General features: G+C 42.2%; 1 protein-coding gene across 6 annotated transcripts in view; it reads right to left on the bottom strand.

The window, feature by feature from the left end:
- Nucleotides 1–2,117: 2,117 nt before the first annotated feature.
- Nucleotides 2,118–26,694, bottom strand: part of LOC122542869 (sodium/calcium exchanger 3-like) — a 386,298-nt gene continuing 361,721 nt past the window's right edge. For all 6 annotated transcript variants that reach the window (XM_043680974.1, XM_043680972.1, XM_043680977.1 and 3 more), the window contains 2 exons: nt 21,756–22,031; nt 2,118–3,083 (listed from right to left, as the gene is read on the bottom strand). In XM_043680974.1, the coding sequence (XP_043536909.1) occupies nt 2,707–3,083; nt 21,756–22,031 (653 nt within the window). In that variant the 3' untranslated portion in view covers nt 2,118–2,706. The remainder of the gene's footprint in view (nt 3,084–21,755; nt 22,032–26,694) is intronic.

Raw genomic sequence — 26,694 nt, 5'->3', positions numbered from 1 at the left:
ACAGCTGGATCCTTTCCCTCCCATTCAATGCTCTTTTCTAGCTGCAAGGAGGTGTGTTGCTACCTCATGCCAAGGTTTTAAAACTTTTAAAACTCCCTTTACAGTGTTAGTCTAACAATTAATTAAAGATAGAAACAGGTGGTAGCTGTCAATTGGTGTCAGGTTATGTAAGAGCTTTTGCAGCACCGTGGTAGTATCCCTACCTCTAAGCCAGGAGGCCCAGGTTTAAGTCCTACCTACACAATTTCTTCTGAAGATATGTTGGCTTGATGTAAAACAATAAAATAGCTAGGACAGGATGAGAGAACGATTAGACTGGTCCAGTCAGTAAGCTCTCTACATGAAGAAAATCTATGTTTTTTGTGTCTTTTTGTTAGAATCTGTTAACAAACAGTGATAAAGAACAGTCTTTATTTCTCTGCCTGTACTGCTCCTTGTCAATACCGTGTATCTTTTCCCTTCTTCCATTTGAATGGACTCCTGTACCACTGTCAGTGGTCAGTTAATTCATCCACCCTGCAGAATTAGTCCTCACCAGATAAGCAACAAAAACTCTTACCAAGAGGTAAGGCAGCTCTGTACCTGGGAATAAACCTTACCTTCCTGACTTGCAGTCACATCCTCCTGACCATGATCATAACTTAACCCATGCCATTTCCTATCCTAACAAGATCTGACTACCTCCTGGACCAAAGTGTTCAGGTAACTCTCTCCTTCCTCATTTCCCTGCAATACCTGCTCCTTAATCTCCATCTCAGCACCTCTGAACTGGAGTTCCTTAAGGTGCACACTTGCTGGATATTGCAACATAGAAGCAGAGTAGGACATCCTCCAACCTCCAAGCCTCATTCCTGATGACTTGCCTGCCCAAATAGTCGATTCTCCTGCTCCTCAGATGCTGCCTGACCTGCTGTACTTTTCCACCACCACACTCTTAACTCTGATCTCCAGCATCTGCAGTTTTCACTTTCTCCATCTTCCAGCCTCCTCCATCATTCTTGATCATGGCTGATCACCTGTTGCAGTACCGTTTTTCTGCATTATCCTCATATCCCATTATGTTATGAATAACTAGAAATCTATTGATCTCTGTCTTAAACATTGTCAATGACTGAGATTTGAGGGCCCTCCACGATATCGAATTCCAAATTTCACATGAAGAAATTCCTCTTGTGGCTATCCAGGATCACACAGCTGTTCACAACTTCCCACATGCTGCAGTTCTGCACACCACTTGTACTGTCATTCCTTTATCACTTAAAAATGTACAAGTGTTTAAAGATTTTAGTCTTTTAACTAATTACTTGATCTGATTAAGTGGTGATTAATTTTTACTTGTAACTTGAAAAAGCCATCTCCCTTCCCTTTGTACTGTATTCAGAATTGCACTAATTTTCCATCTTCCACCTTTTATTGACAATGTTTTGCACTTATAACCACTCAGTGTGTCAGTAGATTTTCAGTCCCACAGCATTAAAGTTTAACCTTTTCAATGTTGGATAAGAATAATGTGAGTAATACTGAACAAAAAGCCTGTAAAGTTCATATTTAAAAACCATGGCTTGTTTTAAAAAGAAAATAGGTCTATTTTTGCTTGTGATTGATTCACTTACCCAGGGTATAAGAGATCATATTTTGAAACGTATTTTTCCAAAATGAGGCAGCCTAATCTGGCTACTGGATGTTTAAAAGGAGAAAAACAAGGCATTTCCAGTAAATTATTTGTGGGCGCAGCAGCTTTAATAAATGCATAATAGAGCAATGAAATTCACCACAGGAAAAGTTACCATGAATTTGGATATTACACTGACCCTCAGGTTTTAGGAAAAGTTGGGTCGGCATATATGTCACTCCTGCAAACGAAATTGTTTTCAAGATACTACTTGTACTCTAGGATTTACTGCAAGATAAATAAAAGTACACCTAACTAATGACAACTGCACACATATAACAAATATAATGCATGGAATTTGCCGATTTTCTTCAATTACCAGTCGGTTCTGATGTAACGCAATAGTTTCACTCTCGTGTAATCTCATGTTATTAGAAAATCGTGCAATAGCCATGCCATTTAAACTAATGGGGCTGGAATTGCATTATAGCCAATACGCGTTCGACAAATAACAGTCTAAATTCTTCAATCGCGTTAAAACCAATTTGCGTCGAAGAAACACGCATTATAGCAGAACAGATTGTATTTCACTCCAGTGCCACGATTTACCTTTATACTTTTCAAAGTAAATTAACAGCTATTGCAATAGCTTATTCAGTGAGATGAGTAGTAACAACTGTACAAGTAAAGACTTATCTGGTGGGCCAATGTTGCTGGCCTATTGTCCTATACATTGCTAAAACATCATTTTTCAATGCTGGCTGACTTAAATCTTCTCGATATTGGTAACACAGCAAGCTCAGTTTGTTGATGTAAAAAAGTCTAAATCTGTTTGAATAAAAAACCTTTTGCGGTTGGTTTCTTGAAGATATTTTGGTTGCTGGCTACAACCAGTATTAGAACCTTTTGATAAGGCATACAACTTAACAGTTGGATTTTGCCTTTTGTTTTTCTTTGCCAGTAAAGGTCTGTTTTTATGTTCTGTAATGAAGAGGTGACTTATCTGGGATTGGAATGCACTGGGCTGCCTCTCAATCTCTTCGGCAGCTTCAAGAGGAGCTTACTGTTTGTAAGCACAAGAAAGCTCTCCAGTCTTAGAAACCCTTTATATGGCAGTAAGCCTCCAGGGCTGAAAACACAACATACAACAACCAAAGGCTTACAAACATGATGCAGGTCAGAATCTTGCCACGCCGTGTACCTCCAAGCTCACCGCCTATGTGTGACCGTCTTCTGTACAGGAGTACACTGATGACAACAAAGGCAAAGATGGTAAAAAGTGTGACTGAAAAGGCCAGTGCGCCAGGATCTACTTTAAACTCTTTCCCCTGAGCAGCCCAGTAGATGGCAGCAACAGACCAAGCGACTCCAATACCCAGGAACACATTTACAGCATTGCTTCCTGTCACATTCCCAATGGATGCATCTGCATATTGGTCTTGTAATGCTGCGACTTTGCTGGCAAATGTATCTGGAAAAATACCAAAGAGATATCTCCATTATATTCATTGCATTTCAGTTATTACATTCACATCTACTTCCAGGAAAATACAGATGGATAATGTCTCCATGTACACTACTGTATATTGTAAGCACTTCACAGTTAAGTATTTTGAAGTGTGATCACTGTTGTAGTTTAGGAAAACATAGCAGCCAGTTTCCAAAATGGTCTGGATTTTATGCGAAGCAGCAATCACCATCAGATTGCAACTCTACTACTATGCAGTTCTGATTAGGTCTCCAAATGCTGGTTTCCACAGAAATGTAGAGCATACAGTCCCAAGAAGAGAGCGCTACCAGAGTGAGGTAGGGTTGGCAGAGAGATGAGCTGCATCCCTTTTTACAGCACTAGTTGCAGTAAAGTAGGTGTACATGTCCAGTGTGAATGGGGTAATGGACTTGAGTAAACTGAATAGATCGTAGCCTCTGGTGATAGATAGTTGAGTCAGGCAGGGTTGTCAGGTTGAGGACCAGAGTCTAGATTAGAGTGGTGCTGGAAAAGCACAGCAGGTCAGGCAGCATCCGAGAAGCATCAGGAATAGAGTAGTCAAGTCACTTTTGAAGAAGTCATATCAGACTGGAAACATGTAAAAGAAAAATCCTCATCACCCCATTTCCCCTTACAAAATCCTTTTGTTTAGCTGTCCACAGATCTGCCAGACCACATGAGTTTTTCCTGCACTTTGTCTTTATTTCAGATCGCCCCAATTCTTTGCTTTTAATTTGATTAAGGATGGGGATTTGAGAAAGTCATCGAGGGAATCAGTGTGATTGCTTTGGGAGGTCAGTTCTAACCAAGGAGTTAAACTAGAATTATTGTCTTAAGATTTCCTCATGACCAACCCAGCTAGGTACTCTGAAGCTTCCAATCTATCTCAGAATTGGAGATGTTTTGGGAAGGCCCTGAGGAGCAAGGAAGTTGCCCATCTAAAGTTCAGATTTCCTAGACAATCCCAATATTCCTATGCCTGGGATCATCTAGGAGCAGCTACCTACCGAGGAAACATGGGAGATGCGCTGGACTTCAGGTGAAACTGAAATATCGGAGGTTCAAGTACCCCCCTCCCCAGCATACATCCAAGGCCAAACATCCAAGCCATTGAAAACAAAATGGATGAATTTAAAACTATACTCACCTTCCAAAGGGAATTGAGGGACTGCTATGAGCTATATTTTACAGAGACTGCTTATTTTTGCTACACATGACTGTGCCTTACAACTTAAGGGTTTCCCAGTTTAACAAATGGATTGCTGAGCAACCTCGAGCAAGGCAAAGGGCAGTAGAGTCTGTCTCCTAATCAACACCTCCTGCTGCTGAGACATGACGACCCTGGCAAGTTACTCCTCCCCAGACTTAGAATACCTTACAGTAAAGTACCTGCTGCAGAAGTTCACCTCTGCTATCCTGACAGGAGTCTGCATCCCACCCCATGCGGAAGTGAACAGTGCACTTGATGAAGTACACAACACCACAACAAAAAGAGTCAGAATACCCCGAAGCCTTGTTCATCGTAGCTGTTGACTTTAACAAGGCCAACCTCAAGAATGTGCTACTAAAATATCAACATGTCTCTTGTCCCACCAGAGGTCCAAACATCCTTGATCATTGTTACACAACCATTGCTATCCAACCATTCAAAGATGCCTATTGCTCCATTCCCCCATCTGCATTTTAGAAAATCAGATCACAATGCTGTGCTGCTCCTCCTGGCTTACAAGCAGAAATTGAACCATGAGGACCCAGAAAAAGTGCAGTGTTAGTCTGAGGCAATGTAAGGGCTTCTACATGACTGCTTAGAGTTGGTGCACTGGTCCATGCACAAGAACTCAGTGCCTAACCTAAATAAGTATGCCAATACCATTACAGACTCCATTAATAGGTGTGAAGAAGAATGTATGCCAAAAACATTCATTTGAATGTTCCCTAACTGGGAACCATGGATAGATAGGGGGATTCACTCTCTACCGAAGTCCAGATCTGAGGCACGCAAGTTCAGCAACCCTGACTTATACAGGAAATTCAGGTATGACCTATATAAAGGCCATCAGACATGCCAAGAGGCAATACCAAGTTAAGCTTGAGACGCAGACAAACCACACAAACACCTGTCATTTGTGGCAGGGCTTTCACGACATAACAGGCTACAAAATGAAATCAAACAATTGCAGGCAACAGAACATCCCTACCGAGTGAGCTCAATGAATTCTCTGCTCGCTTTGAACAGAAGGTCAGTGAAACAATGTCAACTTATCCCAAGAGCCTGGATGCGTCTGTACCCTCGGTCACTGCCAAAGCCGTAGATTGGCCTTTTTGAGAGTGAACCCATGGAAAGCAATAGGCGCCAGATGGAGTCCCAAGCCTTACGCGCAGATCTTGTGCGGACCAGCTGCAGGAGTATTCACAGGCATCTTTAGTCTCTCTTTACCACAATCTGAAGTCCCCACCTGCGTCAAGAAGACCACCATCATCCCAGTGCCAAAGAAAAATCATGCAAAATGCCTCAATGACAACCACTTGGTGGCTCTGACCTCCATAATTATGAATTGTTTTGAGAGGTTAATCATGGCTAACATCAACGGCAGCCTCCCAAATTGCTGTGATTCTTTGCAATTTGCCTACTGGCACAAAAAGTCCACAGCAGATGCCATCTCCTGGCCTTACAGTCATCCCTGGAACATCTGGATAACAAGGATACTTACATCAAGCTCCAACCTATTGACTATAGTTCAGTCTTCAACACCATAATTCCAAACAAACTCATCTCTAAACTATGTAACCTAGATCTTGGCTTCCCTCTCTGTAACTGGCTCATTAACCACCTGACCCACAGACCACAGTTAGTAAGAATAGGCAACAACACCTCTTCCACCATAATACTCAACGTTCATGCCCTGCAAAGCTGCACACTCAGCACCTAATATACTCCTTTTACACTCACGACTGCATGGCCAAATCTCCCCACTCCAGCCCCATTTAGAAGTTCACTGATGACACCATTGTTGTAGGTCAGATTTCAAACAAATGAGACACAATGCAGGAAAGGGATTGAGCACTTAGTGGCATGGTGTAAAGACAACAATCTCTCCATCAAAGTCAGCAAAATGAAGGAGCTGGTCAGTGACGTCAGGAAGCAGAGTGGAGGGCACGCCCCTGTCTGCATCAGTGGTGCTGAGGTGGAGGTGGTCAAGACCATCAAATGCCTGGGATTGATGATCACCAACAATCTGTTCTCATCCACCCATGTTGACAGGACAGTCAAGAAACCGGTCACAACAATGCCTCTACTTCCTCAGGAGGCTCAGGAAATCCAGCATGTCCACAAGGGCTCTTCACAGTTTTTATAGATGCACCATAGAAATCATCCTACCTGGATGCATCACAGCATGGTATGGCAACTGCTCTTTTGAAGACTGCAAGAAACTACACAGATTCATGAACACAACCCAGTCCATCACACAAATAAGCCATTAACTCCATCTATACTTCCTGCTGCCTTGGGAAAGAAACTAACATAATCAAAGAACCCTTCCACCCCAGTTATACTCTCTTCCATCAGGCAGAAGATACAAAAGTTTGAATACACATACAAATAGATTCAAGAACAGCTTCTTCTCCACTTTTGTACAAACTTCTCATATGTTAATGCTGATCTCTCTCTTTCTCTGCACCTTATCTGCAGCTGGTATTCTGCACTCTGTTCTGCTACCCTGATGCACTTTGTAAGGTACAATCTGCCTGTAAATCATGCAAAACACTTTTCACTGTATCTTGGTACATGTGATAACAATAATCAATCAATCAATCAATCGAGGTATGTAGATTGGGACTGCTGGGGATGGGGTCCCGATGTGCATCTTGAGTCATACCTCCTGCCTTCAATGATCTTGAGACTGAAAGTCCTCAGCCAATGTGATATGCCCTCAGGTTGTAAAAGATGCTAAGTAAGTGCAAGTTCTTTAATTTCTTATGTGAATAAAGCTGCAGGTTACAATATATGGCTGTAGAAAAGCAACTGATATTGGCTGCTGAAGTACAGCTATATGGTCACTGATGTTTCTGCTGCTGTGATTAGATAATCTAACACAAGCTTGGCCAATAAGTGTCCTGTAGGCCACAATCTGGCCCACCAATGAGTCCTATCCTGCCCAGGAGCCATGGGCTGTGCAAGCATACATAGTTTCATTCAGCCTGAGGTCTATCCAGCAGGAGCAGTGGCCACAGAAGTGAGTCTGCTGTGGGGACAGGCAAGAGACAGCAAGGGATGAGTTGAGTCTGTTGTTCGGATGCAAGGAAAGTCTCTGAGTCAGGCGATGAGTCAGGTGTACAGCACATGTGTTAGATCCCTAAACACAGCAGTCAAGATAACCGAGTGGCTTCTAAATCCACACAGCCACAAGAGAGGGAGGAGGGAAAGGGGGAATGTATGAGGGAGGGAGAGTGGAATGCAGAGAGATGGAGGAAGAATGTGAATGTGTTGGAGGGAGTAAGAATATGAGTATATCGTGGGACTAAGGAAGAAGGTGTGTATGAGAGAGGAGGAGAAGACTGAGTGTTTAAACTCAGAGTGAGCCAGACACGCACCCACCCTTCCCCTATTTCCTGAACATCTATTCACAGATTAAGCTGAGAGAGGGGAAATGCTACCGGTTTTCAATCCCCACTTTAGTATGAATTCTTCCAAGCTCAGCTCTGAATGTTGCTAACAAAAGTGAACGCAAGGTCAGTGTGGTTAAACCCAACTCTTTAGTTTGACCTTGGTCCCCAGCTGGTAATAAGGACCTTGAGGTGAATCTGCATTTCTCTAGCTCTGTGTCTTAATAGAAAGGGCAAACAAAAAATTACTAATTAGCTCTGCTTCTTGTTGATTTTTAATGGTCAGTTTTGTTAATTCCTCATTTACTTAAATTATCAATTTATTGATTTGGAATTGTACTTTTTTCTGAAATTCAAATTTACTATGTGCCAAAGCTTTTTGCCCAAGAAAAGAACTCACGGTACAGATGGTAAGTGTATTAGCATGCATTGAGGATTGGATAAAATGCAGAAGATGGATCAGTTTTTAGGTTGTAAAAATCAGTCATAGAGGCTTAATTATTTACTGTAAATATTAATAACTTGGAGGAGGGAACAGAGTGTAATGTATCCAAATTTTTTGTTGATACAAAAATAAGTGAGGGCATGTTATGATGAGAACATAAATAATCTGCAAGGAGAGAAAGTGAGACTGAGTGAATGGGCAAAGAAATGGTAGAGGAAATTTAAGTATGAGTACATGCACTTTAGTAGGAAGAATCAAAAGGTGGGCTGTTATTTTTTAGATTTAGATTAGATTCCCTACAGTGTGGAAACAGGCCATTTGACCCAAAAAGTCCACACTGACCCTCCGAAGAGTAACCCACCCAGACCCATTCCCCTACCCTATAACCCTACATTTACCCCTGACTAATGGACCTAACACTAAGGAGAGAAATTCCCCCAAAAAAATGCAGCACAAAAGGATCTGTTTTTGTGCATGAAACATAAAGTTAGAATATAGATGCAGCAAGTCATTAAGAAGACAGTGAATTTTGGCAATAATTGCTGGCAGGTTGGAGTTTACAAACAGAGTAGTTGTGTTTCAACTGTACAGAGTGTTGGTGATGCCATATCTGGACTACTGTGTGCAGTTTTGATCACTGTAATTGAAAAAATATATACTGACATTATAGGCAGTTCAGAAGAAATTAACTAGGCTGATTCTTAAGATATAAAGTGGTTGATTTATCAAAAATGACATAAGGTTAAGCCTTTATTCATTAGAGTTTTAAAGAATGAGGGGTGATCTTATTGAAACATTCAAGATTCTGAGGGGGTCTGACAGGGTAGATTTTGAGAAAATATATCCACGAGTAGGGAAACCTTGAATTAGGGAACACAATTACAGAATAAAGGGACACTATTTTAAAACTGAGAGACAAAAGAATATCTTCTCCCATATGACAGTGAATGTCTGGAATTCTCTACCTCAGAGTTATGGAGGTTAGATCACTGAATTTATTTAAACAGGAGAAGATAGATGTTTGAAATGTCAAGGAATTGATGTCTATGCTGAGCTGGTACAAAAGAATAGGTGAGACCTGGGGCAGGTCAACTATGATCCTGTTGAATAATGGGCAAGTATGAGGGACCAAATGGCCTACTTCTCTTCCTGGCGTTATCTTTCTGAAATTTGCTCACCAGACCCCTCAGTGAGGGAAAAATGAGATGTGAGGGCCATAGGCATATAATTTAAGAGCACACCTTGGCACCTCACGTTCACATCTATGCACAGTGGGCCCAACTGGTTTCAAGAGTTGAAAAAAACGTTTTAGGTTCAAACTGTTGCCATTTGAACAGGAGAAACAGCTAACAAAGATATTAGTCTGATCTTTGAAAGATGCCTATAGCCTGGGTTCCATCTTGCAGCTTCTTCATATTTTCTTCATGCATACAAAGGCCTAAAATGTGTTGTTTTTCTCAAGGCAGAAATGCACAGCAAACCCAAATATTAACTGCTGGGATGATTTGACACAAAATAATTTAAGTGTTTTAAGGATGTACTGAGTGCCATGCTTATCTGAGTTGGTGACTTGGTATTTCAAACTGTAATTTGACTTTGTCTTAACCAGTTAAGTTCTTCCTCAGCTGTGTTCAGGTCCCACTGGGCTCTGTAGAGCATTTAATCTGTAGTTTGTTTTTCCGCAAGCCTACTAATTTTGGTGTTTTGTTTTTAAAGGAGAATATTGTATAATATATTCTTGCTTTTCATTGCATAAAAAAGCAATTCTAGTAGTTTGTTTTTGGATTTTTCTCCTGACTACATTTTCCAACTCTTTTCTGTATCAGCCCTTAGGCTGCTCTCTTTTTATTTGCAGATGCTGAGATTAAAATATCATCCAACTCATTCACGATAGTCCATTAGTCTACTATATGGGGAATTGATCAAACATCTTACGCCTGCTGCAGCTAAGAACCACCATGGGCAAAACTTTTAGGTTCCATGGTGACAGAAGTGTTCTTTCATATTGTCAGCCGGTGTGTAGGTCCCTTCAGTCCATCTTGCAATTTTTCCTAGAGGTGGGATGGGAAGGTGGCAGTCTTCCCCATTCACAAGCAGTGATTCAACTAGTTAAAGGCCAGTTAAATTCTACCAACTAATGGACACCAGCACCACTTCAGTTCCTTCATCCCTTTCCTTGCGCTTCAACCCATCTGTTTAACCAATTTCACCCTTTGATGACAATGCCAGGAATTCATGATAATTCCATGCTTTATCCTCAGCTTCATTCCACATCCCATGTGTCCCACATCAATTTTACAGCTTGGCATAATGCTGAGCTTTTCTTCATTCACCTCTGCCCACTTACTTCATCCAGAGATTTCTCCCTGGTGATTAACAGATCCTTTCATTCTTCCTATCATTTGGACGACTTCTTCCAACATCTTACTCTCTCTATATGCTTACAACAACAACTGGGATGACATCAACTGTTGCAATTTTTCTGCGCCCTTCACTCATTCTAGTCTATCTCCCTCTGAACTTGCTTCAGTCTGTTCTCTCAAAAACCAACTCTAACATCACTAATGAACCCGCTGAAAGCATGGGGCTGATGTTGACTGTTGTACTGCACTCTATCTAGCACAGGCCAACTGCCAAATCTCCATCACTTCCTCCTGGCTGTCCCTGGACCATGACCCTTCTACCAAATATCAGGTCATCGTATCCAGGACTGTCCCTGATCTTATCTACTCTGAAGATCTTCCTTCTACAGCTTCCAGCCTTATGGATCCCCAACCAGGCAACTTCTAACTCTTGCCCAAAATCAATAAGTAGACTGTCCTCACCAGTCCATTGTTTCAACCCATTTGTGCCTATTAATCTCTCAAAGATTTATTTTCTACCCTTGCCCAACCTCTTCCCACCTACATGTGTGATTCTTATGGTCCACATGATTTCTTGAAAAAAATTCATTGATGGAATGTGGGTATTAATGTCTGGGTCAGCATTTACTGCCCATCCCTAGATGCACTTGAGCAGATGCTGGTCAGGGGAGCTGCCTTTTTGAACCGTTACATGTAAGACATGAGTAATATCCCAGCAATTAAGGAGAGTCGGGGGCAGAGTTATATCCCAACAATTAAGGAGAGTCGGGGGCGGAGTTGAGTATGGGTAATCATTACAAAAGAGAAAGTGCTAGAAAATAGACAATAGGTGCAGGAGTAGGCTATTCGGCCTTCGAGCCAGCACCACCATTCATTCTGATCATGGCTGATCATCCACAATCAGTATCCTGTTCCTGCCTTATCCCATAATCCTTGATTCCATTGTCTTTAAGAGCTCTATCCATCTCTTTCTTGAAAGTGACCAGAGAATTGGCCTCCACTGCCTTCGGGGCAGAGCATTCCATACCTCCATCAATCTCTGGGTGAAGAGGTTTCTCCTCAACTCTGTTCTAGATGGCCTACCACTTATTTTTAAACTGTGTCCTCTGGTTCTGGACTCATCCATCAACGGAAACATATTTCCTACCTCCCGAGTGTCCAATCCTTTAATAATCTTATATATCTCAATCACATCCCCTCTCGTCCTTCTAAACTCAAGTGTACACAAGCCCAGTCGCTCCAATTTTTCAACATGTGATAGTCCAGCCGTTCCGGGAATTGACCTTGTAAATCTACACTGTATTCCCTCAATAGCCAGAATGTCCTTCCTCAAATTTGAGACCAAAACTGCACACAATACTCCAGGTGTGGTCTCACCAGAGCCCTGTACAGCGACAGGAGGACCTCTTGCTCCTATGCTCAATTCCTCTTGTTATGAAGGCCAGTATGCCATTAGCTTTCTTCACTGCCTGCTGTACCTGCATGTTTGCTTTCATTGACTGATGAGCTGAAAAATGTGTTGTTGGAAAAGCGCAGCAAGTCAAGCAGCATTCAAGAAGCAGGAGAATCGACGTTTCGGGCATAAGCCCTTCTTCAGGAATGAGGAGGGTGTGCCAAGCAGGCTAAGATAAAAGGTTGGGAGGAGGGACTTGGGAGAGGGGCGTTGGGAATGCGATTGGTGGAAGGAGGTTAAGGTGAGGGTGATAGGCCGGAGAGGGGGTGGGAGCGCTCCAGGCGTCGTGTTGCCATGGTCTGGCAGTGGAGGAGGTCAAGGACCTGCATGTCCTTGGCGGAGTGGGCGGGGGAGTTAAAGTGTTCAGCCACAGGGCGGTTGGGTTGGTTGGTGCAGGTGTCTCAGAGGTGTTCCCTGAAACGTTCCACAAGTAGGACTATCACCCTCACCTTAACCTCTTTCCACCTATTGCATTCCCAACACCCCTCCCCCAAGCTCCTCCTCCCTACCTTTTATCTTAGCCTGCTTGGCACACCCTCCTCATTCCTGAAGAAGGGCTTATGCCCGAAACATCGATTCTCCTGCTCCTTGGATGCTGCCTGACCTGCTGCGCTTTTCCAACAACACATTTTTCAGCTCTGATCTCCAGCATCTATAGTCCTCACTTTCTCCTTCATTTACTGATGTACAGGAACACCTAGATCTAGTTGTACTTCCCCTTTACCTAACTTGACTCCATTTAGGTAGTAATCTGCCTTCCTGTTCTTGCCACCAAAGTGGATAACCGCCCATTTATCCACATTAAACTGCAACTGCCATGCATCTGTCTACTCGCCTAGTGTGTCCAAGTCACCCTGTATTCTCATAACATCCTCCTCACATTTCACCCTTCCACCCGGCTTTGTGTCATCAGCAAACTTGCTAATATTACTTCTAAAACCTTCATCTATATCATTAATGTATATTGTAAACAGCTGCAGTCCCAGCATCAAACCTTATGGTACCCCAATGGTCACTGCCTGCCATTCCGAAAGGGATCTGTTTATCACTACTGGTTGCTTCCTGTCAGCCAGCCAATTTTTAATCTAAGTCAGTATTTTGCATCCATTACCACGTTCCCTAATTTTGCACACTAACTCCTATGTGAGACTTTAGCAAAAGCTTTCTGAAAGTCCAGGTACACTTCATCCACTGGGTGTCCCTTGTCCATCCGCAAAGTTACATCCTCAAAAAAATTCAAGAAGCTTAGTCAAGCACGATTTCCCCTTCGTAAATCCTTGCTGACTCTGACCTATCCTGTTACTGCTATCCAAATGAGTCATAATTTCATCTTTTATAATTGACTCCAGCATCTTTCCAACCACTGACGTCAGGCTAACTGATCTATAATTCCCTGTTTTCTCTCTCCCTCCTTTCTTGAAAAGTGGGACAAAATTAGCCACCTAGGTAAAAACAATGACTGCAGATGCTGGAAACCAGATTCTGGAGTAGAGTGGTGCTGGAAAAGCACAACAGTTCAGGCAGCATCCAAGGAGCAGGAAAATCGACGTTTCGGGCAAAAGCCCTTCATCAGGAATACAGGCAGAGTGCCTGAAGGGTGGAGAGATAAATGAGAGGTGGGTGGGGGTGGGGAGAAAGTAGCATAGAGTACAATAGGTGAGTGGGGGTGGGGATGAAGGTGATAGGTCAGAGAGGAGGGTGGAGTGGATAGGTGGAAAAGAAGATAGGCCGGTAGGACAGGTCATGGGGACGGTGCTGAGCTGGAAGTTTGGAACTGGGGTGAGGTGGGAGAAGGGGAATTGAGGAAACTGGTGAAGTCCACATTGATGCCCTGGGGTTAAAGTGTTCCGAGGCAGAAGATGAAGCATTCTTCCTCCAGGCATCGGGTGGTGAGGGAGCGGCGGTGAAGGAGGCCCAGGACCTCCATGTCCTCAGCTGAGTGGGAGGGGGAGTTGAAATGTTGGGCCACAGGGCGGTGTGGTTGATTGGTGCGGGTGTCCCAGAGATGTTTCCTAAAGTGCTCTGCTAGGAGGCATCCAGTCTCCCCAATGTAGAGGAGATCGCATCGGAAGCAACAGATGTGGAAGGCTCCTTTAGGGCCTTGGATGGAGGTGAGGGAGGAGGTGTGGGCGCAGGTTTTGTAATTCCTGCAGTGGCAGTGGAAGGTGCCAGGACGGGAGGGTGGGTTGTAGGGGGGCATGGACCTGACCAGGTAGTCACTGAGGGAACGGTCTTTGCGGAAGGCGGAAAGGGGTGGGGAGGGAAATGTCTCCTTGGTGGTGGGGTCCGTTTGGAGGTGGCGGAAATGTCAGCGGATAATTTGGTTTGTGCGAAGGTTGTTCGGGTGGAAGGTGAGGACCGGAGTGTTCTGTCCTTGTTATCCTCCAATCCACAGGAGCTGTTCGTGAATCTATAGAACATTGGAAAATGATTACCAATGCATCCACAATTTCTAGAGCCACCTCCTTAAGTACCCTGGGATGCAGACCATCAGGTCCTGGGATCTTATCAACCTTCAGACCTAACAGTCTATTCAACACCATTTCCTGCCTAATATAAATTACCTTCAGTTCATCCATTACCCTAGGACCTTCAGCCACGATTACATCTGGGAGACTGCTTGTGTCTTCGCCAGTGAAGATACCCAAAGTACCTATTCAACTCTTTTGCCATTTCCTTGTTCCCCATAGCAAATTCACCTCTTTCTGTCTTCAAGTGCCCAATTTTAGTCTTAAGCATTTTTGTTTCTTTTCACATACCTAAAAGAGCTTTTATTATTCTCCTTTATAATTTTGGCCAGTTTGCCTTTGTTCCTCATTTTTTCTCTGCTTATTGCCTTTGTGGTTAAAAGCTAAAAGGTCTAAAAATCGATAAATCTCCTGTCCCCGATGGGCTACATCCTAGAGTTCTGAGGGAGGTGGCTGAGGAAATAGCGGAGGCACTGACTGTGATCTTTCAAAAATCACTGGAGTCAGGAAAAGTCCCAGATGATTGGAAAATCGCTGTTGTAACCCCCTTGTTCAAGAAAGAATCAAGACAAAAAATGGAAAACTATAGGTCAATAAGCCTAACCTCGGTTGTAGGTAAAATTCTAGAATCCATCATTTAGGATGAGATTTCAAAATTCTTGGAAGTGCAGGGTCAGATTAGAACAAGTCTGCATGGATTCAGTAAGGGGAGGTCATGCCTGACAACCTGTTAGAATTCTCTGAAGAGTTAACAAGTAGGTTAGACCAGGGAAACCCAGTATTTGTTATCTAGATTTCCAAAAGGCCTTTGATAAGGTGCATCACGGGAGGCTGCTGAGTAATGTGAGGGTACATGATGTTCGAGGTGAGCTACTGGCATGGATTGGGGATTGGCTGTCTGACAGAAGGCAGAGAGTTGGGATAAAAGGTTCTTTTACAGAATGGCGAATGATGACAAGTGGTGTCCCGCAGGGTTCAGTGTTGGGGCTGCAACTGTTCATTTTTTATACTAATGATCTGGATGAAGGGATTGGGGCATTCTGACGAAATTCGCCGATGATACGAAGTTAGGTGGACAGGTAGGTAGTACTGACGAGGTGGGGAGGCTGCAGAAAGATTTAGACAGTTTAGGAGAATGGTCCAGGAAATGGCTGAAATTCAGCGTGAGCAAGTGCGAGCTCTTGCACTTTGGAAAAAAGAATGCAGGCATGGACTATTTTGTAAACAGTGAGAAAATTCATAAAGTTAAAGTACAAAGATCTGGTAGTTCTCGTCCAGAATTCCCTAAAGGTTGATTTGCAAGTTGGGGCCGTGATTAAGAAAGCAAATGTAATGTCATCATTTATCTCAAGAGGGTTGGAATATAAAAGCAGCGATGTGCTTCTGAGACTTTATAAAGTTCTGTTTAGGCCCCATTTGGAATACTGTGTCCAATTTTGGGCCCCACACCTTAGGAAGTACATACTGGCACTGCAGCGTGTCCAGCGGAGAGTCACAGGGATGGTCCCTGGAATGGTAGGCCTAATATATGATGAATGGCTGAGGATCCTGGGATTGTATTCATCAGAGTTTATAAGGTTGACGGGAGATCTGTTAGAAACTTACAGGATAATACATGGCTTAGAAAGGGTGGGCGGTGGGAAGTTGTTTCCGTCAGGCAGGAAGACTAGGACCTATGGGCACAGCCCTAGTATTAGAGGGGGTCAATTTAGAACAGAAATGAGAAGACATATCTTCAGCCAGAGAATGGTGGGCCTGTGGAATTCATTGCCACGGAGCGCAGTGGAGGCCAGGACATTGGCTTCAAGGCAAAGACTGATAAATTCTTGATCTCACAAGGAATTAAGAGCTACAGGGAGAGTGCGGCTAAGTGTAATTGGAACGCCCATCAGCCATGATTAAATGGCGGAGTGGACTTGATGGGCCTTCCTTCCACTCCTATGTCTTATGGTCATATGTAGGTTCATCTACAACATATTAGTGAGAAGAGTTCCAGGAGTTTGAGCCAGCAAAACAACAGTGAAGGCAGTCTATTTCCAAGTCAAGATGGTGAATGGCTGAAAGACAACTTGCCAGTGGTGATGTTCCTGTGTATGATCAGCCTATGTCCTAGATGATAGTTGTCAAAGTTTTTGAAGGTGCTGTCTAACGAGCCTTGGTGAATTTCTTTCACTGTAATTACCACATTCACTATTCATGATCTGGTCTTCTCTGCATTAGGTAAATCAAATGCAGATTGGGTGACCACCTTCCACAGCACATCCTCCAAGTCTACAAATACCATGGCCCATGCTTTCTGTTGCTTGTCATTTCAAATACCCATTTTGTTTTCGCCCCCCACCCCCCGCCTCAGAACTTCTCTGTCCTCACCCTCTGCATTATTCCAACAAAGCTCGAAGAAAGCTGAAGGAACAGTACCTATTTTTCAACCTGACATTCTACCACCTTCAGGACTAAACACTGAGTTCAACATTTCTAGATGATAAACTCCGCTTCTATCTTGTTTGTTTTTGTTTAATGAGCCTTTGCATTCAGATGGTTGCTAAGCAGCCATTTACACCTCAGCTGGACACTTTTTTGTCTTTACTATGCCCATTATCACTCTCTTTGAATTTTATATCTTGAAACCTTTTGCTATTTAGGGGACCAAAGTCTCCGAACCTCACTTGGATCCCCTTTTGTTCTTCTTGTTCCCTTCCCAAACCCCTCCCCAGCTTAAAACCCTTACATTCTATTTTTCTTCTGTTCTGATGAAAGGTCATCTTGACCTAAAACATTAACTCTGTTTCTCTTCATAGATGCTGCCTGACCTGCTGAGGACATTCAGCACTTTTTTGGTTCTGCTTCAGCTTTCAAGCAACTGCAATATCTTGCATTTGTCTGCTGTAGGAGCCTTCTGGAATATTCCTGCAAAGTATCAAGGTTGCCAGATAAATCAGAAACTGGCCAACTGACTGGAGGTGGTCTGACAGCAGAACAGGGAACCAGTACTCCAGGCAGGCTCAGAGTTCACTCACAACTACCTTTTTAAGAGCAGCAGCAGTATGCCACCTGGTATGGCGAAGAAGAGTCTAGTTATCTTATAAGAAAACCTTGGGCCTCTGTCTGTTGGAGTTTAGAGCAATGATGTAAGATTCAGAGGGAACTTGACAAGATAAACGCAGCTTAACAATATGTGGTCTCCTATTTAAGGCTGAAATGAGAATTTTTTTTCGCTTGGAGAGTTCATAGATCTGTGAAATTCGCTTTCCCAAAGGCAGAGGTAGACAGATTCTTGACAAACTAGGGAGTCAAAGGGTTTTAAGGAAGGCCGGTATGTGGAGTTGAGGCCATAATCAGATCAGCAATGAGATGATTGAATGGTGGATCAGGCATGAGGGGCATAATGGCCTCCACCTGCTCCTAATTCGGGTGTTTGTATTACAATGGTGACCCAACTACGAAGGCTTTTCATTCCTGTTAAATTTTAAGGAGTTGGAAAGAGGGTCCTTCCATTTTGGGTCACTTTCTACCTCACTTACCTTGAAGCTGCTGCTCCTTCATTATTGGAAGGTCTCCAGAAAATGCTTGCAGAAAACGTGAAGCCCATAAAATAAAAAGATAGTGGCAATTGGCTGTGACAAGGAACACGGTGGTGATGAAAGTTTTATTTAAGGCTTGAGGAATGTACATACTGCATTTCTGCAGGATTTGGCAATAGGACTTATTTTATCTCTGCCACTAAAAAGCAATGGAGGTAACACTTTCGTTCTTGGTTTTTAGTCTGTTTTTAAGCAATATTTCTCAAAAACTAATGGATGGATTAATAGGCAGATTATAATCTAAGAATAAAACTGATTCATTTTGAATAAAGGTGAAAAATTGCACAACAGGTTATAGTCCAACAGGTTTATTTGGAAGCACAAGCTTTCGAGGCGCTGCCTCTTCATCAGACGGTGGCTCTAAACCAGCATATCCCATCCTAAAGGATGCAAGGCTTAATCTAAGTTTGTTTAATATATCATTACAACTCCGTGGAAGTATAACCCTTTTGCTATAAATTCTGTGTCTTCTGGTCATGGTCCACAACCACCTGATGAAGAGGCACACCTCGAAAGCGAGTGCTTCCAAATACTTGGTCTATTACCTGTTGTTGTGTGATTTTTAACTTTGTCAATGCTAGTCCAACACCAGCATCTCCAAATTTTGATAAAGCTGGATAGACTGAAATTATTTTTAAGAATTTGTTAATGACGGAAGTGAGGGCAAATTGACTCTTAAATCTTGTTGTTTACTTCACAATGTTATGATCATCCCAGCTGCTATAGTATAATTTGTCACAGATATCAAAATGTAAGTAGAGGTTTAGCAGTATGAGAATTGGATTTGAATTAGCCTGAAGCAACCTTAGTGAAGTGGAAGTTCTGAGGAAAAAGGTATCTGTTTTGAATTTTGTAGTTGCAGTGCATCAACCAGGTAGGGAAATTCCTCAAAGTGTTGTGTAGTCACCTTTACCCCCATCTCCATTCACCTATTGCACTCTCAGCTATCTTCTCCCCAGCCCCACCCATTTATCTCTCCACCCCCGAGGCTCCCAGCCTCATTCCTGATGAAGGGCTTTTGCTCGAAACACTCGATTTTCCTGCTCCTTGGATGCTGCCTGACCTGCTATGTTTTTCCAGCATCACTCTAATCTTGACTCTAATCTCCAGCATCTGCAGTATCCACCTCTGCCTAATTGTAATTTTATGTTGAGTTCACACAGGATAGTAGAGGAATGCACTCTACTGAGTGTGCTCTTGTCATGATGACACCGACTTGGGTAAAATATCTATATTTGCAGATGATACAAAACTTGAGAGATATTGTCAACTGTGGGAAGGACAATTAGAAACTAAAAGAGGATATAAACAGGCTGGTAGCATTTGCAGACAAGTGACAGGTGGAATTCAACGCAGAGAAGTGTGAAGTAATCCATTTTGCTACAAAGAACAAGCAGAGACAATACCAAATGAAATATACAATTTTAACGTAGATGTAGGAGCAGAGATACCTGTGCAAGTCATCAGCAGACCAGGTTGAGGAAATGACTAAGGAAGAATACAGAATCCTATGTCTTATAGATAGGAGCATAATGTACAAAGGCAAGAAGTTGTGATAAACCTGAACATAAAAAGGTCCGGCCTCAACTGGAGTATTGTGTCCTGGAATCCATACATTAGGAAAGACATGAAGGCATTACAGAGGGTGCAGGTAAGAGTAATGGGAAGGGGTTCAGGAATAAGAAACTTAAGCAATTTGGATAGATTAGATAATCTGAGAATGGAGAAGAGAAGATTTGATTGAGGTGCTCAAAATCATGAGGGCTCCAGACAGAGTTTATGGGGAGAAACTGTTCCAGTGACAGAAGAATCACTATCAGAGAACACCAATTTATGGTGACTTGCAAAAGAAAAGGTTTATTTTTATTCAGTTGTAGAATATTACTGGTTAGGCCAGCATTTATTGCCCAACCCTAAATACCCAGCAGCAGTTAAGAGTCAACCATATCACTGTGATTCTGGTGTCACATTCGGGCCAGCTCAAATAAGGATAGCAGATTTCCTGATTCTCAGTAATGGTGGCCACAACTACTGTAATCAGTTGTCAAAAAAAACTGACTTAGATCATTAATGTCCTTTAGGGAAGGAAATCTACCATCCTTACTGAACCTGACCTACATGTGACTCCATAGAAATGCAGTTGATTCTTAACTGCCCTCTGAAATTGTCTCACTTAAGCCAGATCAATGGTATTTGGGGACGGGCAGCCACTGCTCACCTCCCCAGTGATCCTCATATCTCTTGAAATAAAATGGAAGAAAAATAAACACTTTGGGGTGCAATTCAGCTTGAATAAGATGCTTAATAACACACTGGTTTCATGTAATACTCACAGTTAATTGAGTATCAAGTATTGTGTATTGTTTGACATTGTTCCACATGGTAGACTGGTTAGTAAGGTTAGATCACATGGAATACAGGGCAGCTAGCCATGTGGATACAAAATTAGCTTGAAGGTAGGAGACAGAGGGTGGTGGTGGAGGGTTGCTTTTTGGATTGAAGGCCTGTTATCAGCAGTATGCCACAAGGATTGGTGCTGGGTCCACTGCTTTTTGTCATTTACATAAATGATTTGGATGTGAATATAGGAGGCATGGTTAGTATGTTTGCAGATGGCACCAAAATTCATGGTGTATTAGATAGCGAAGAAGGTTAAAATCAACTAGTGGAAAGTGAGGACTGCAGATGCTGGGGATCAGAGCTTAAAAATGTGTTGCTGGAAAAGTTCAGCAGGTCAGGCAGCAAAGGAGGAGAATCGACGTTTCGGGCATAAGCCCTTCTTCCTGAAACGTCGATTCTCCTCCTTTGATGCTGCCTGACCTGCAGCGCTTTTCCAGCAACACATTTTTAAGCGAAGAAGGTTGCCATAGAGTACAACAGGACCTTGATCAGATGGGCCAGTGGGCCAAGGAGTGGCATTTGGAATTTAAATAAATATGAGGTGTTATATTTTGGTAAGGAAAGTCAGAATAGTACTCACACAATTAATTGTAAGGTCCTGGGGAGTGTTGCTGAACAAAGAGACCTTGGAGTGCAGGTTCATAGTTCCTTGAAAGTGAAGTCACAGGTAGATAGGGCATTGAGGAAGTTGTTTGGTACGCTCGCAATTAGCGGTCAGTGCTTTGAATATAGGAGTTGGGAAGTCATGTTGCAACTGTACAGGACATTGGTTAGGCTACTTTCAGAATACTTCGTTCAATTCTGGTCTTCCTGCTATAGGAAAGATGTTGTGAAACCTGAAAGGATTTAGAAAAGATTTACAAAAATATTACCAGGGTTGGAGGGTTTGAGCTTTAGAGAGAGAGGCTGGGGGGCATGGATAGCGTAAATAGCCAAGGTCTTTTTGCTCGGGTTGGGGAATCCAAGACTAAGATGAGAAAGAATTTAAAAGGGACATCGGGGAACTTTTTCATGCAGAGGATAGTGTGTGTATGGAATAAGCTCCCTGGAGAGATGGTGGAGGCTGGTAAACAAGATTTAAAAGGCATTTGGATGGTACATAAATAGGAAGGATATAGAGAGATTTGACTCAAATGCTGGAAAACGGGACTAGATTAATATAGGATATCTGGTTGCCTTGCACAAGGTGGACCAAGGGCCCTTTTCCACACTGTACATCTCCATGGCTTTATGTATAACGGTGTCCAGTTTACAAGGTGAATTTCTACCTCATGAGTAATTGTCCCAGACATCACACATTATTGGCTATGTTTATTCCTGTTGCCATTCTGTTAATTACCTGGTACAGAGGTGCCAAGTGCCACAAAGACCACAGCAGTCACGGAATCTTTCAATCCCACTGTGCAGCCAAAATGTGAAGCCAGATCATTGATGAAAGCTGTAAGTAAACCAATCACAGCCATACAGACGATGAAACAGGCCCAACCATTCCAATACTCAGTGGGAGGAACAAAGGCAAAGAGAACTTTCCAGAAAACCGTCAAGAAATGCATAACATAATCAAAACAAGAAGGCAGCTTCTCATCCCGTGTATCATCTTCATCTTCACCATCACCTGAAAAATAAATAAACTCACATCAGAGTGATGACTGGTCTTAGATGATATATCATTGTTTCTATTTCTCAAAACATCAAAGCTTTGCATTCTTGTATTCTTAGTGCAGTAACCTTGATGAGGAAAAATAGTGAAAGAATATGTAAGAAGTCATAATTAGGAGTCATGCATAATCAAAACTGGCTCTGCCAATCTCACCAGTCACCGTGCCATCCTCAGTTGCTGGAATATAGTCACTCCTCAGCCCCAAGAAGATGATGTTCAAGAATATTGCCATCCCTAATTCCAGCTTTCCCTCCACCTACCTTTATACCTGGATTTTGCCTCTTCCACTTGTAAGCCCTTACATTGTTGAAGCTTTAACTTTAGGTTTCTATCTCATCCAATTCTTTCCTGGCTGTGGCTTTCACTTCATCCAACTGTTAGTCTTCAGATCCCATCACAAATCCTTTCTTTTCTCTCTAACCTCATCCAACCTTAAATTCTTTGAAATCTCTGCATACCTCCAATTCTGCCCCAGCATATTCCTGATTTCATTTCTCTGTGATTGCAAGCCTACAGCTACCAAACAGTTTTCTCGAGCTCGAAATTCATAGATTATAACTGCAATTACAACTCAACCATACTAGTTTTAAACAGTTTTGTTACGTCCTGAGGCTTCAGGCTTTATGTAACCATAATATGACAGTATTCTTCACTAAAATGGAGAATGACATGGTTGATTCTCAGATAAGGGTCCAGAATCTAAATAAAGGGAAACTACTAAGAAATTGGAGCTGGCTATGATAAATTGAGGAATATTACTTAAAGGGATGACAATGGACAGTGGAAAACATTTAAAAAGAGCATGTAGGAACTGCAACAATTGTTCATTCCTGGCAACCACAAAAATAGAATGGGAAAGTTGGTCTGACCATTGGTAACAATGGAAATTAGGAATAGTATTAGTTCGAAGGAAGGGACATACAAACTGGGCAAAACGTACGGCAGACCTGAAGATTAGATTACTTACAGTGTGGAAACAGGCCCTTCGGCCCAACAAGTCCACACCAACCCTCCGAAGAGCAACCCACCCAGACCCATTCCCCTACATTTACCCCTTCACCTAACACTATAGGCAATTTAGCATAGTCAGTTCACCTAACCTGCACATTTTTGGACTGTGGGAGGAAACCGGAGCGCCTGGAGGAAACCCACGCAGACACGGGGAGAATATGCAAACTCTACACAGACAGTTGCCTGAGGCAGGAATTGAACCCTGGCCTCTGGCACTGTGAGGCAGCAGTGCTAGCCACCGTGCCACCCAGGAGCAGTTTAGATTTCATCAAAGGAGAACAAAAGGATTGATTAAGAGGAGGGAAACACAGTAGAGAGTAAGGAAACATACAAACTGATTGTAAAAGCTTGTGTAGATATGTGAAAAGAACAAGATTTGTGAAGACAGATGTAGATCCCTTACAACCATAAACAGGAGAAGTTATATTGGGGAACAAAGAGATGGCACACCAATTAAATAGACATTTCCCTCCTTCCTTCTCAAAGGAAAACACAAGTAACATTCTAAAAATGTTAGAAATCCCTCAGAAATGTGGGACAACATCTGGGAAAATGCCAGAAAGATCAACATTTGTAATAGAACCCAAGCTATTCAACTAAACATACTCTATGGGACTCATATAGCACCGGAACAACTGGCAAAATTTAGGGCAGGAACATTTCCAATGTGTCCTAAATGTAAAATAGAAGTGGGCACTCTCACACACTGCTTATGGACATCTCATAAAATCCATAAATACTGGACCAGAGTAGCAAATGCACTGACAGAAATCTTGGGAGCAGAAATTGGAGTATATCCAATATCTCTTCTCCTGGACTTCTTGAACCTGCCCTCCCTGGATATGCACGGGAGGAAATTATTCTCCATTCTCTCCTTTTGTGCAAGGAAAAATATCTTAGTAAATTGGGTAACTGAGGGCCCTCCAGGACTTTCAAATTGGTACAGGTTAATCATGCAATGTATTCCCCTTGACTTCCTTTCAAATATGGTGCACCAAAAAACTATATTCTATAAAATATGGCAGCCCTTCCTGAACTATATAGATACAGATATCTTGGCCATATTGTCAAGGGCTTTTATCTAGTTGTAGTGGTTCTGGCTGGTCTGGGGGCCCCGCGGAGGGGGTGGGGGGGAAGAATCCCGTATGCATCCGGGTTTTATTATGTTATTAATTCTGAGCATGTACTTCATTATTTATTTACTATGTTAACTATTTTTTTAAGAGTAATGTAAGATATTCTATTATATGCTTTGGTTATTTGTCGGTTAGATGAGTTCTTCGTTGAGTTTTTTTTCTTTTTTTGTGTTGTGTTTTGGTTATTTATTTAATTTTAATGGTATATTAGTGTTTATTTTGTTTGTGTTATTTTGTAAGTTTGTAAAAGATGTTAAAATCATTTCCTTTTTCTTCGTTAAAAAATCTATTAAAAACATTTTAGAGAATACAGTGTCTAGTGAGTGGGAGGAACTGAAGGAAATCGGTAACAATTGAGAAGTGTTATTGGGAAATCAATGGAATTAAATTCCTATGGCCCAATAATTTACACCCCAGTGCACTTAAGGAAGTGGCCCTTAAAATACTATATGTATTCCGTGGTCATCTTTCAAGATTCTATAGAATCTGGAACAATTCCTATAAATTGGAGGGTAGCTAAGGTAACCCCACTATTTTAAAAAGGAGGAAAAAAGAAAGCAGAGAACTATGACACAGTATCCTGACATTGTAGTGGGAAATGCATTATTAAAAATTTAACAGCAGAGCACTTGGACAACAGTGGCAGGATTGGACAGGGTCAGCATGGATTTGCAAAAGGGAAATCATGCTTGACAAATCTACTGAAATCTTTCAAAGGTGTAATTAGTAGAGCTGCTAAGGGATAGCCAGTAGATGTGTTCTACTTGGGCTTTCATCTGGCTTTTGATAAGGTCCCTCATAAGAAATAGGCATGTAAACATAAAGTCCATGGGATTGGGAGTAGTATGCTGACATGGAACTGGCTGATAAACCGGAAACAAACAATAGAAGTTAGCAGGTCTTTTTCAGAGTTGCAAAAAGTGACTAGTGGGGTACAACAGAGATCAGCACTTAAATCCCAGCTATTCACAATATAAATAATTTAGATGTAATATTGCCAAGTTTGCAGGCAAAACACATCCTTCCTCAAGCAAGGAGACCAAAACTGGACACAATATTCCAGTAAATAATTGGAATAACACTTCTTCACTTTTATAATCCAGTGTTGTAGCAATAAATGTCAGGATTCATCGAACATAGAACATAACAGCACAGTACAGGCCCTTCAGCCCTCAATGTTGCGCTGACCTGTGGAACCAATCTGAAGCCCATCTAATCTACATTGTTCCATTTTCATCCATACGTATATCCAATGATCATTTAAATGCCCTTAAAAGTTGGCCCATCTACTACTGTTGCAGGCAGGATGTTCCTCTCAATTAAGTCACCTCTCAATCTTCTCCTTTATAATGAAAACAGACTCAAGTCCCTCAGCCTTACCTCATAAGACCTTCCCCCCCCATACCAGGCAACATCCTGGTAAATCTCCTCTGCACCCTTTCCAAAGCTTCCACATCTTTCCTATAATGCAGTGACCAAAACTGTAATACTCCAAGTGTGGCCACGTCAGAATTTTGTAATTCCATTTGCTTTTCTTAATACATGCTGTACCTGTATACCTAATTCCTAGGCTTCCTGCACAAAGGTGTCCAGATCTCTCTGCACTGATACACCTTGAATCTGCTTCCCATTTAAATAATAATTTGTCCTTTTATTCATCTGGCAAAAATGGACAACTTCAAATTTATTCACATTAAACTCCCTCTGCTAAATTACGACCCATTCTCGAGCCTATCAATATCCATCTGTAAACTCTGTATTTCTTCATCATAGTCATACAGCTAAGCCAACCAAACATCCCAATTTCATCTGTCCCACTTACAGCATTTGGCCCATATCCCTCTAAATCTTTCTTATTCATATAACCATCCAGATGCCTTTTAAGTGTTTTAATTGTACCAGCCTCCACCACTTCCTCTAGCAGCTCATTCTGTACATGCACCAGACTCTGCATGAAAACGTTATTCCTCAGGTCTTTTTTAAGTCTTGCCCCTCTCACTTTAAACCTATGCCTCTAGTTTAGGACTCCCCACCCTTGGAAAAACACCTTGACTATTCACCCTATCCATGCTCCTCATGATTTTATAAACCTCTATAAGGTCACCCCACAGTCTCCAACACTCCAGGAAGAAAATGCCCCAACCTATTCAGCCTCTTCCTATTTCACCGCCTGTTTTCCCACCTATTTTACTATCATCCACACACTTTATTGCATGCAAGTTTTGGACTTTATATCTGAGGAAAAATGATTTGGCTAAGGGGGAATCTGGCTAATTGCTAGAATGGCAGTACATGTATGAAGATAAACTGGATTGGCTAAGACTATGTTCACTGGAGTTTAGAAGTATGAATATGGAAGCTCATAGAAATCTATAAAAAGACTGGGTATATATGAAGGGTGTTCCCAATGACTGGGGAGTTTAGAACTAGGGGTCACAGTTTAATGATATGGGGTAGCCATTTAGGACTGA

This window comes from Chiloscyllium plagiosum, chromosome 41, assembly GCF_004010195.1.
Source record: "Chiloscyllium plagiosum isolate BGI_BamShark_2017 chromosome 41, ASM401019v2, whole genome shotgun sequence".
Classification (NCBI taxonomy): Eukaryota; Metazoa; Chordata; class Chondrichthyes; order Orectolobiformes; family Hemiscylliidae; genus Chiloscyllium; species Chiloscyllium plagiosum.
The sequence above is the reverse complement of the archived record's forward strand: the minus strand, read 5'-3'. Positions and strand labels throughout refer to the sequence as shown.